Source organism: Atractosteus spatula, chromosome 4 (assembly GCF_055471065.1).
Source record: "Atractosteus spatula isolate fAtrSpa1 chromosome 4, fAtrSpa1.hap1, whole genome shotgun sequence".
Taxonomy (NCBI): Eukaryota; Metazoa; Chordata; class Actinopteri; order Semionotiformes; family Lepisosteidae; genus Atractosteus; species Atractosteus spatula.
The window spans coordinates 6,302,555-6,315,908 of NC_142709.1; the positions used below are offsets into that span (position 1 = coordinate 6,302,555).

Consider the following 13,354-nt stretch of genomic DNA (forward strand, 5'->3'; position numbering starts at 1 on the left):
ATAGAGGAGAGTTCAGCTTGGCCTCACAATGATAGTGGCTCCTCAAGATGTCGAATTCCTGTAAAGTCAAGATTTAAGCAGAAACTCAACTGTAACTATTGTACTGAATATTCATTAATATGTTACAGTTGAGTTTCTGCTTAAATCTTGACTTTAGTAAGATTACTATTCAACATTAAGGCTACGAAGTAAGAGTTCAGAAAAGTGTTGTCAACAAATATCCAACTGTATTATTGTAGTTAGTCAAGCAAGATGACATTTTGGGGCTCATCACAAAACTTCAAGTCATCACTAGAGGTGTTTTCATCAATACAATTTGTTACTACTACACTTTTCTGAACTCTTACTTCGTAGCCTTAATGCTGAGTGTTAACAGTGTTAACAATTATGTCATTAGGTTGAACACATACATCATCTTTAATGTCAGCACCTCCAGTGCATCTTGTAATCCTTGCTAGCAGATCCAGTGAAGGAGGTCGGTGTTGGATTAATCTGTGGAGATAATGATATATTATCAGATGAGGTAGATTGTTTTGATAATGCAGCAGTCTTTCATGCAGTTTTCCGTTTCATTTTGTTAAGCCTGTTTTCCCAGTTGAAGTAATTATAGCCTAACATCAGGTAGTGGTGACAGTATTCAGCCTTATGAATGTGCACTCCCACCATCTGACAGGCATTTCCATACGACAGTCTGCTTATATACTGTATATCTTAACACTGATGCAGACCTGGAGTAGAGAGAATAAAGAAAAGAAGCGTGGAGCAACTATTGATGAAGAACAATCTCTAAAATGATGGCCCCACTCTATTACAAATTCACAGAACCCTGTCTTAGATATTGGCCTTTTTTTTACTATACTCCAGTTCTTAAAGGGAAATTAACGGTGTTTCTTCCAGCTGTGGTTTGAAAACCTCCAACAAACCGTGTTGTCTGTATAGATTACATGAATGCTGAATTTGACCTTCAGGGAGAGTCATTTAATCCCCTTCAGAACAGCAATACAGAAAGAAAAAAAACAACAACAGTACATAAGCATGTTTTTTCTTGAATTACAACACACACATAAAACAGATTGAATTTATTGTTTTCTTTTCTGAGGAATAAGCTTAGTATTGGAAGGATGTGCCAAGCTTTTTAAGTTGTTTTAAGTAAGATTGAAACAGGTCAGACTATGTGACAGTTTGAGAATCTGATGATGAATGAAAGCTTCACTTTCTAGCTAACCAGGATGTTGGTATCTAGTATCTTTCGCAGTGCATACAACCCCAGCATGGTGGTTAAAATTAAGGTTATAGTTCATGTGGACAAGCAATGAGCAGTTCATGTTTTTCTTCAAGGTTATAATGTCCCTCTCGCTTCTCATGACCTGCCAAGGCAGCAGCTGTATTGGCCGAAGTTAAGCACTCACAGATTTAAAAATATTCTCCCCAGATTGCTCTTGGGTGTGTTTCTCCTAGCACAAATGTAATAAAGGGAAAAAAAAGCAGTGGATTTTGATGAAGTGACAGTAAATGAAACCCGTTAATTTCCCATATGTTCTGAAAATGGAAAGAATTCATGAGGGGGAATTTAAAGGACTGGCAACTTCATATATTGTTGTTGTTTGCATAAGAAGAGGAAAAGCAGCGCTGAAATCTCGCTGGGTTTTCGGTGCTGTTATTTGGAGTCAGACATCTGGAGTGAGCAGATTCAGTTGTACAATAAATGTCAGCCTTGTGGAATTGATCTGCCTCACGGGCAGAAACGCAGCACATTCATTCTTCACAGTGTCAGCAGGGATGGATTGAACTGAGCCCCTTTCACAGTCACTGAAGACCGTGGCATTCTAAACTCATCTCCCATTGGCAAGATCCGCGCTGTAGCCAGCTTTGAGCTCTTTGGTGAATAAAACAAACCTCTTCCATCGCAGAACCGATAGCACAAGTACAATAGCTTGTTATAGAAAACACAGGAGGTTTGTGTGCATGATGATATTTCAGTTGAATTTGACTTGACTCCAGCATGACTCATCATACAGCCCACTGCTACTTCCCTCCCCTATAACCTAATAAAAGTGGTCCGCAGAGATATTGAATAATGTGCACAGCAAGAGAGCGCACATTTTCTGGAACATTCTGCCTTTTCACCTTGTGGTGCCTCACCATCAAGCTATGCGCGATGACTACACAGAGTAACAACCTCCCCCTTCTTCTCATGTCCTTCTGCCATGACAGTCTCCTCTCCATTATCTCGGACAGGCAAGCTGCCCAAAGTCCATTACCACAGTAATGTCTTCCTTGGTGCAAGGATTTCCAAGGAAAATGGAAAGAAGGAGATGCCCGTTTTAGTTGTCCACAATCGCACCGATCACAAGCATCTGAACGTAATTGCTGTCCTTCCTGTTGTTGGCGTTTGTAGGCTCTTGACACTGTGTGTTCATTCAGGTGTCAGATGGATCAATGAGGGGAGGTGGGTGGGTTATTATATTTGTACTAAGCAAGGCTGGTCCTGGTCAGTCCAGGTGTGGGAGACCTTTAAGGAATCCAGTTTGCTCCTCTAAGTGGTGGTGGTGGACTGACGGTAGGGGGTTTTGTGCTTGACCCGCTGGACCAGAACATCTAAACTAATGCCTCAGTATAGTGACAGGGGAGGTGTGCTGTAGGGGATGAGATGTTAAACTGGGGTTCTGACTGTTTGGTCATTGGAGATCCCAGCACACTGTAAAAGTAAAGGAGTGCTCAAACTTAATTCGTCCTGATATCTGATATCTGGCGATGTTTTAATTTGGCTCCCCTGCCTGTCTCGTGTAGTGCCTAGAAGCTGATGTCAAGGCATATTTTGGTGATTACGTTTTCAGTTTTGCGTCTGGGAGTCCGTCAGTGCTAAATGACATGGCGCTGTGGTCCGACACAACGCAAATGGCCCTGCTTCAGAAAGACAGCTGACAAATGCACCATCACTTATTTGGGTTTCCGTGGGTCTGAAGAAGATAGGATATAATAATAATAATAATAATTGCTTACACTTATACAGTATAGTGCTTTTCTGGACACTCCACTCAAAGCGCTTTACAGGTAATGGGGACTCCCCTCCACCACCACCAGTGTGCAGCCCCACCTGGATGACGCGACGGCAGCCATAGTGTGCCAGAACGCTCCCCACACACCAGCTATCAGTGGGGAGGAGAGCAGAGTAATGAAGCCAATTCATAGATGGGGATTATTAGGAGGCCATGATTGGTAAGGGCCAATGGGAAATTTGGCCAGGATGCCGGGGTTACACCCCTACTCTTTTCGAGGAACGCCCTGGGATTTTTAATGACCACAGAGAGTCAGGACCTCGATTTTACGTCTCATCCGAAGGAGGGTACCTGTTTACAGTATAGTGTATATGATATGATCTCTAGCATCCAAACAGGTGGTAATAAATGTGCCGCAGTGCTCACGTGCGGACACTGTCTCCTCAGAACTGCCAGGCTTGGACTGCTTCCTAGCAGCTGTGCTGTGCAGGCAGCCCAGTTATGTGCCTGGGAATGAAAGCAAGTTCCAGGATCTTTCCCTTGATAAAACTCAGACTGGGCTGTTGCTGGCAAGTATGCTCGCTGACACAGTGCGCTGAGAAATAAGAAGTAAGCAGAGACAGTGAGGATACATCTTTCACTTGGGGATCTGTGCAGGATTGTGTATGAAAGACCAGTGCAGATGTTGAAAGATGGGTGTGACTCATTCGTATCCTTCCATTTCAGTTCAGAAATTTGCAAAACTACATTTTGGAACTGCATTCCACCTGCCAGCAAGCACCTTAATTTTTATTAAGCAGTTAATTAACCTTTTCAACTTTCCAAGTAAGGTAAAGTATAACACCCCAGAAACAGGTGAATCTGACATTGTAATTCATTCTAATGAACATTTTGTTTCAAAATAGTTCTTCTTTTTGGTTGGACCCAAAGGGTAGGAATTTATTTACCTGCTGTTATTCTTCATTTGGGCCAGTGAGACATCTGTTAAACGAGCAGTAGAGTTTCTTGTAGTAGTTTGTGAGTATAGCAATTATCACTTAGGAAAAACGTGTAATTGTAATGAAAATGTAAGTGACTTGGAAATAGTCTTTGCAGTCCTGGTTATTCAAATCACTTGAGCAAAACCCTGAAGCCCACATTCATTTTATCTGCATTTAATGACTGTGAAAAGATTACTGATTGTGAAAACATTAACCTTTTATCTTGAGTGCAGCACAAGGCAGTAAGCTGACCCAGAATACTTATTCAATTTTAATTCAAGTGTTCTGCACCCACACAGCCTTGACTGACTCTTGAGAATTTGTTGAATTTCTGGGCCTTCTGTTGTTTCTGGGCCTTAAATCCTTTATCCATTTTTTTAAAACATCAGAATGGAATAAATGAATAAATAAATCTCCAGCCTTTACGAAATACAGTAGTTTAAAACTGTTTTGTATTAAACTCCGGTTTAAAAGAAAGGAATGCCTGGAATGTTCTGGAAAAACCAGTGCCTCATCCCGTATTTTATTAATTGGGCTGGTCAGCAATTGGTTTGTTCTTCAGCTTGAGGGGAAAAAAACGGGTCATAAAACACAAGTTATAAAGTTGTCACCTTTACATCTTCCGTGATCCACATTAACAAGTGGGAGTGTAAGGGGATGGGGGTGGAAAAAGGAAATCCATTTGAAGGAAAATGTTTTGTGTCCAAGGCACACAGTCAGGATGCACATTCTAAACTAATGGGAAGAGAGTTACCAGTGATTCTGAATTTCACTGATGGAACAGAGCTGTCGAACCAAGTGCTGTTGTATGTAATGTACAGCTGCGTCTGGCAGGCAGTTTTATGGGTGAGGCTTCTATTGTTCCTAGAGGGGAGCTGTTGGAAGTATTGTGCCAAAAATGTGCATTAGCTGTAACACTGTAGAACCTTTGTTTCAAAACCCGTCCTCTGTCGTGGAACGTTAGTCTCAAACAAAACAAAACTTTTTCTTTTTTTTTTGCAATTATTGTGCCTTTCGGCATCGTTTTACACGGTCCATCATCACATGTAGTCTGGTACATGTTTCCCAGTCTCGGGTTCATGTTCCTGGTTTGGGATTGGGCAGTGAAGTGTTACCACCGAGTGCAGATAGTCATCTGGCATTCACTGCCACTCATTTATAATGACACTCATCAGACTGCAGGTTAACACCTTTGAAGAACAACAAGATACTTGAGAAAAGTATCAGCCAAATTGAATTTAAACATAGTGTTTTAAAAACTACAAGTGTGTGTCTTTTTGTTTAAAATGATTTGTAAGTTTTTTTTTCAAATTCTTTTCAAGTGTTCTTTACTTAAACTCTGCAGTTTTGTTGTTAGGGTACTGCAGTACAGGGAAGACACGTATGACGAAAAAAACTCTCATATAATACTGTGTAAATAAAAAAGGTTTTGCAGTTTGATTAATTTGATAGGTATTAATGGAAGTGCAGTGATGAATCTCATTATATGCTATTTTGTGGTTACTTTAATGCTTTAGATTCACCCCATATTTTTAATTTCAGGTTTTTTTTACAGCAGATCCTATGTGATACATTAATAAAATAGATCTTGAATCTGCTTAGAGTTTCATCGATGTGAAATGTAGTGGAAGTGTGAATTATCACAGCTACATTTCTGTTGAGTTTGAGCCCTGTGGTCTCGGGTCCGAGACTGGGAGCAGGATGCCCTAATGGCGCTTGGAGTTGGGTTGGGTTAGTCGGACAGGTTCATCTTGGCCCGCGGCTCTCAGCGATCGCTGCTGCCTCCCAGGCTGGCCTTGGCTCGCAGGCAGGCGGCACTGTACAGCAGGAGAAGCACAAGCCTCTCGTCCAGTCGACACTGCTCCTCTGATGGCAGGCCGTGCGTGGCCTTTGACATGCTTGAAGTTGAATGGCTTCCTCATTCTCTCCTGCCTGGGGTCACAGAATTCGGACATGCGGTCCAAGCTTTCCTCTCCATCACAGATACACTCTGTGATGTGTGGTGTAGTCTGCTGTACTGTGCATGTTCCGAGAGATCAGCACGAATGAGAATTCCAGTGTACCTGTACGTAATGGCAACAAACTCCTCTACTCAAGGTGTATCTCGACGTGTGAAAAACGCCTGCGTTCTAAGATGGGTGGGAGTAACAGAAACTTAAATGTGCGTTTCAGTTTTAGATTGTTCAAATCCGTTCATACAGAATGGCCCCCTGAAAATATCTTCTCTTCACCCTCCTGTCTTTCCGTCTCAGGTATGGGATGAACTGCTTAATCCAGTTTGAGGATTTCGCCAATGCAAATGCCTTCCGCATCCTGAACAAGTACCGCAACAGGTACTGCACTTTCAACGATGACATCCAAGGTAAGGCGAATCTGAAGCTGCTCTCTTTGTCACACAATAACGATGACTGTTCCGCTACACAAATCCAGCATTCGTTTAAAAAAATGTTGTGGTCTTGATTGAGTATTAGTTTGACATAATACTTTTTTCTGCCTCTGAAAACTTAGCATGCCAGCTAGTATATAGTATATAGTATAAGCATACCAAAGAGTTTCCAGCTATATCTCGCACCTACATATGTGTGTTTTGAGAATGTACTGTAACATAGTGCTCTGTAAAAAAAATGTAACTCATGTGTTCTCTGAAGTGACTTATTTGTCAATACTGCTGAGCCTCTGACTGCTCCTTTCAATAACTATTCCCAAACTCCAGGTACTGCTGCTCTCATTAGCAGGTCTTGCAAAAGCCAGCCTCTTAAGATATTTATGGTGGAAATGGAGAAACCTTCGCATCACATGTAATTGTGTTTATTTGTTCACTATAGTCTTTTCATATCTTAAAAGGTACGTGGATTAATAGATTAATAAGTCCCCTTTCCCCTTTTTGGAGTTGTAGGAGCCCCAATTCCATGCACATGTACTCTTTCATGCTGCTCGTATTTTGGAAAATAAAAGAATTATTGTCCTTGAAGTACGACCTTTAGCATTAAAGGCCCAGAAGATTAGCCTGGAACAAGAGCAGACCCTTTGATGTATCGAATCCTGTAGTGGGCATGATCCCCACACACCGTAATTACGGATCTAAAAGATCTTTTGGATTCAATAACAGGACGAGGTAAATCACTCCAAGCAATAATTACTGTCTTAGCCTGTCTTAACCTCTTCCTGTGGCTAATATTATAAAAATGCTTGGACAGCATTTTTGTGACGCACGCTATCACTTTAAAGTACTGTTCGTAGTTAGAGGATTGACTCAGTCTGACTTCCAGAGTCATTTTGAGTTCAGCGTATCCCAGGGTATATAGCTGTAATTCCCTAAAGCACAGTCAGGTGTATCAGGACTTTTTAATATTTCCTAGCTCAAAGACCCCCTTTTAACCTGAAAGTCCATTTAAAGCATAAAATAAAATCTAAACTTATGTTTACTACAGTATAAGAAATACTGCAAATAATTATAAGATTTTACAGTAGAACTGCTTGTCGGAATATCCACTGTAAGAGCTGTCAGAACAGATCCTCCTAGAATTGGGAGTTTATTTTGCACACTACAAAACGTGGGGGTGATGACTTTCACTTTGCGTTTGAGGAGAATCTCTGGGAACCACAGAGGTTGAAAAGACCAGGCATGTCTGAGTGGATAGTTTGCCAAAAGGGAACATGAGGGCCTCTGTGTAAAAATAGCATGTACTTCTGTCAGCTCCAAATGTATATCTTTGACTCAGCTAGATGTTCTCTGGTATGAAAGGCTGCAGATAAAATGGCTAAATTGCTCTCACTGTTACGAGTGAATGAACAACAGAGCAGCAGCATGGAAATTGGAAAATTGTTCAAGACTGTATTGCATCTCTGCCCTGTTGTTTAGTAAGATGATATAATAAATAATCAATCGATGTTCAGCCTCAAGCGTGAACTACAGTACCTGAGTGATATTTCTGTACCAATTTGTTTTAAATTCCTGTTGTTGTATAGAGGAAAAAAAAGGGTAAAAAAATGCAATCATTTTCATTCAAAGTAGCGCCTGGAGTAAATAGAAATGGTTGATTTTCATGCCAGTTTTGTAAAATAAGGAGGAACGATTATTACTGAAAGGAAAAGGAGTAGGTTGCTCCCCAAGAGCACAGCACTTAGGACAGGAGTCAGCATTTGGGAACATTCTCCACCCCAGAGAAGTCCAAGACAAATACTGTCATTCCCCAGCTGGCTAGATGGAGAGTCCCCTCTGTGGTCTGGAAGCTCCTGGCCTTTGTTACTGTGGGACTGTGGGAGAGCTCTGGGAATAAGAGACAAGTTATGTTAATCCTTCAAGTGGAATGTAGTAAGTCAGACTGCACTGTTTCTCCCAGTGAGATGTTCCTTCATCTGTGGGTGACAGGTTGTTAAAAGAGGCTGAGAACCTGTTACCCTGTATTTTTACATTTCTCTGATGCTGTTCTTCAAAATGACAGTGTATAAGCCTGCATGAGTCAGGAGGAAGTGTGCAAATGTGCCTCTTCCCAGTGGTTTCCCACATTCCAGGAGGGCAGGGTTCAGGCTGACAGACGAGCCTCCCAGGCGAAGTGTGCCTGCCGTTTCTATGAAGCAGGAGATTTAGAGATGAACTTCATCTTCCCCAGCACAGCTGTAGCTCTAGGATTAAGGCACTGTTCTCAATGGGATGCCCAATGGCATAGTCAACTCCAACCACTTCATACATACTGTATTTTTTACAGCTTAATTCTGCTGTACATAGACAGTATGGTCCAAAACCTATATTGAACTAATCAACCTTTTAACATAAGAGGTGCATATAGTGAAGTAAAAACCACTAACATTTAGAATGCATGTTGAAATCTGAAATCTGAAAAGAAAAAGTGTACCAAATTAGCATGTAGTACTTGCAGAACTGTGCAAAAGCACGTACAAAGCTGCATGGTCAGTCTGTGCCTGGGGAGTCCTCTCTCCTGGCTCTCAGACTCCTCTTCTTATTCCCCACAGTTTGTAAGCAGGGATTATCTGGGAAAAAAAGTTAGCTGCTTATCGGCGCCTTGACCACAGGATGAGTCAGACGAAACTTTGCGCTGTGTGGGATGTAATGCAGGGGTGTTTGAGCCTTCAGAGAGCCGTGTAGAACAGGCCTTCAGCCAGCAACGTGTTTCGGGGTGTTTTTCCATCTGTTCAGAATCTTTTACAAGCTGGCTTCAACTCCTTGCTCACTTAGAAATTGGATGTGGCTTTGTTGGGTTTTTTTTTAAAACAACAACCTTGACTCTCCCCATTTTTCCCCAAATGAAATATGTCAGACCATCCGGAACACAGCTTAAATGTAGCAGCTCAATTGTAATTCTTGGTTCAAAAAGTTATATAAAAAAGAAGTTTTCAGCAAAAAAAAACAAACATTTGAAGATTTTTATGAAACGTGTCTGACTGGTTAGAACCGGATTGGAATAACCTTAATAAAAAAGGTTTCTCCTGTTCACACCTTTAGAGAGTGGAAACAAGACCCTGTATATGAGAATCTCCCATGGCCAGAAATAAATAAAGCAGTTTTTCGGTCTGGGTGTGGCCCTTGTGTGGGTAGTGTGTGCACTGCCTTCTGTGGCTCTGTGCAGCCCACCTGCTGAAGCCCTGGAATCAAGCATCTCCGTGGGATGAGAGCCGCGGTTCGGAGGCCAGGAGTGGGCCCTTGGACATTCCCACAGCTGTGACGTGTGCCAACGCTCACGTGTCAGCGACTGCTCGGACTTTCCCAGGGACTGTCCAGGGAAAGTGGTTTTGTTCTGTTGCACTGTGGGGCTCAATAAAATGGATCCGACTTAACGGCACCATCATGCGCTGGGGCTTAGGATCTAGCTAAGGATGCCTCAGTGCTTGAGAAACATAGCGAGATAGCAGAACTGTGCGGAACTGTGTTTCCCCTCTTGCCACTGATTCCTGCCTCATTTAGCCTATCGTTTTAGCACATAAGAGGCATGAGATTTGAGTTTTAACTAAGCCATTCTCTACTGATAAACACTCACAGCAAACAATGCACTTAAATATAATATAACCCGCCACCCCAATTTCCAGATTCCTCTCCTAAGAATGAAAATAAAAAGACAAATACGGCAACCGACACTTTCCCAGAATCCTCCTGCATAATATTTATCATTGAAAAATCATCTCTCTATTTACAACGTTACACAAAACACATCTTCAGACCCCCTTCGACTTTTCAGAAACTTAGGACATGTGAAGTCGGAGCTGATTCTCCTGAGGTCTCGTTCTTCTGTGTGTTGTAGATGGCGGGCTTGGCCTGGCCTCACAGGAAATTAGCGCGGTGGGGGTTGTTTTTCTTGGCGAGTGCCTTGTGTCTCGTATTATAATAAATCTTAATTTTACCAAGCTGATGGTTTAAAAACCCCATCAGGACTTTACGTGGAGATCACAATGACCCAGCAACAGCAACACGCCGGGAAGGTCACAGAAGTCTACCCTACTATTGTAAATATGTCACACTCTTTCTGTCCCCTGGTGACATTAGACCATTAAATTAAAAAATGATTGAAATGAAATTGAGAAATATCCTGTTGCTAGTCGGGACAGGCTCCAGCTCCCCCACAACTCTGAATTGGAAGAAGCAGTTAGACAATATGGTGGATGGATTGATATACCTATACACAACTCATCAGGACAAGCTTGTGCTACAAATGGTCTTTAAATGTAGATTGGAGATTTAGTGTACAATCTTAGACTTAGAGCAAGAAGAGGTTAATTCCACGCTGACAATTATTTAAAAAATACAATGTTTTGAGCCTTCTTCAGGTGTGAGGGAGACAGAGAAAAGATTCATCAAGTATTGTAGTTGCAGCCAACACACCCTGAGGCAGCTCCTCTCTCGAACCTCTTCGGACTTCAGTATCTTGGCCTAGCAAAGAAGAACTACGCTGTCATGATAAGATGTGAAATCCGTAGGATAAGGCTTTTCTGAAAAGCATTTTGTGTGTGTTTGTATTTTGTGGAACTTGTGATAAGCACAGGTCATAGCAGAGGAGTGATCAGATGTCCATTCTCGGGTTAAAAAACCTCTTGGCTGAAGTAAAAAAGATTGGATTAAGCAGTCACCATCTGTGGCTTTCCTGTAATGAATAGCTGTTATTCATCAACACTGGTACTGCCCTTTCCAGTTTATTAAGTTCTTCATGGCCTGGGTTTAAAAATGTACAGCTGTCCAAACCAGCTTGAAGGTAGGAGTGAGTGACTCCAGGACTGAAATGTGAATGACATCAGGATTACAGACTAATTATGGTTCATTTAAAATATAAAGTACACATTTTGTTTTATTATTCAATTATGAGTCATTGACAGATCATACGATCTCTCCGATGTAAATGACATGTAAATGATAACAGCTAAATTACTGATGTGGGAGCCAAGCCAGATACTGTATGTATTCAAGGCTCATTTTTTTGGCAGCCTCATGTTGCGCAATGATTAAAATGTCTCCAACAGCACAGAGAATTAGTTCCCCATGAGTGTTACCGATGAAAGATGCACTGTTCATGTCACAGGGTTTAAGTTTAAGAATGATTTATTACACATGAGCTGAATCTTAAGTCGCTGTGAATTAGAATGTACTTTTCTGATCTAAAGATTGTAGCAGAATAATTACAAATGGTTACCTTACTGTAAATCCGCATTATATGTGTGGGTTTCCTCCGGGTGCTCCAGTTTCCCCCCACAGTCCAAACACATACTGGTACAGTAGATGAACTGGACTCTGGGGAAAATTGGCCTTAGTTTTGTGTTTGTGTCTGTGTTGGTATTTGTGTGCTTTGCACCCGTTGCATGCCAGGACAGGACAGGATTTGGTTGCAGCCCTGAATTGGAAGAAGAGGTTAGAAAATGGATGAATGGATAAGTGGGTGAGCGGATGGGTTTTTCTGTATTCTAAATGTCACTAGCCTGGACAAGCTTGTGCTACAAATGCATCCACAGGAGTTCGACGGCCTTGCTCTTAGTACTTTATCATAGCTTTCTGACTTTTTTTGTTTTGCCTCCTGCACATCCAAAGGTTGAAGACTGTGAGCAAGGTCGACTGTGTCCCTCCTACTTTGCATAAGAAGGAAACCGAGTGGTGGTTTTGCGAAAATGTGCTGTACAAGTGTTGTGTGTCGGATCCCAAAGTGAGCGGGGTCTGTGGGATTAAGCATCAGGCCTTAGTTTGGCATGTAGCCCTTGAGTGATTAAGACACATTGTTTTAACTGATTGAGTCGTGATTCCTCAATGATTGGTAATGTATGACAGCTGTCAGTCATGATTTAGCAATATGTATGTAAATGTGTTCAACTGCAGCCCCTTAAAAATGCAACACATAGTTTTACCCCTATTTATTAATTTGGGAAAGCACATGCAGTACACCTGGGCACTCGAGGGGCGCTCAGAGCTCCCAGGTGCTGATGCAGGCACCCCTATGTCACGGCTCATTATCAGCGAGACAGCATGACCGCAGATTGCACAGCAGCATAGATGAGAGACCTCTGGATACTGGTGTAGGGTGACACATTTTTGATTAATCCTATTTCCGTGTCTCATCTGTGATGGTAGAGCATGTGTTTTCAAGGGAACCTTTAGCGCCACCTTGAGGGGTCAACTTGCTGTCAGCGATAACCTCACAGCACGCTTTTAGGCTGGCAGCGTTTTGCCTCCTGTGCTTTGCCCGTTGTTATAATAACACCCATGCAATCCATGAAGCTTTCAAAGCAATATTGCTCAATCTGTATATGCCAAAGGCCACTCGTGCCTTTCTGCTTCAGTCTGCTGTCAGCATCGCTCTGGGATGGTCAAGGATGCTATGGCCTTGCAAGGATGCTATGCATTGCAGAGGCAATGAAAGAATGAATGACACCCCTGCGATATGTCGGCATCAGTGCTGCCAATCTGCGGTTCCATCTTCATTCTTGTGTTCAAGATAACACTGGCACACCTGGTATTGATTACTTAAATGCACCAGCAGTGCCGATTTTGAATGCGCTGCCCGACCCATGCCGCATGTAACAAACTTGTTTACAAATAACAAAACGGTGTCACCACCCGAGCCTACCTAATCAACCACACCAACCCAACTCTGTCGCTTCTAGCATTTCTCTCGAGTCTGATTCCTTCCAGCCTTGCCTTGTAACGGCAATGAATCAGTTTTCAGATCGGACCTTCGCCACAGCTACCCTTGAGGTCTGTGAAGGAACAGCAGACCAGGGATTTTTTTTTCCTCTGCATGCTCTGGGAGTGTGGATCGATGTAAGCAACCTCACACGAGACGTTGTTTGTTGTTGCGTTGCTGAAGGCACCAGGAGATAATGGCTCATGTGTCAATTCAGACAACCTCAAGGTTTGCATACAGTGGTTGGTGGATATAGGAA

General features: G+C 42.3%; 1 protein-coding gene across 1 annotated transcript in view; it reads left to right on the plus strand.

Annotated features, from left to right (window-relative positions):
- me3 (malic enzyme 3, NADP(+)-dependent, mitochondrial) overlaps nt 1-13,354 on the plus strand; it is a 63,586-nt gene that overhangs the window by 36,320 nt on the left and 13,912 nt on the right. Inside the window, exon 8 of the mRNA XM_088913540.1 lies at nt 6,232-6,341. Within this exon, the coding sequence (XP_088769666.1) occupies nt 6,232-6,341 (110 nt within the window). The remainder of the gene's footprint in view (nt 1-6,231; nt 6,342-13,354) is intronic.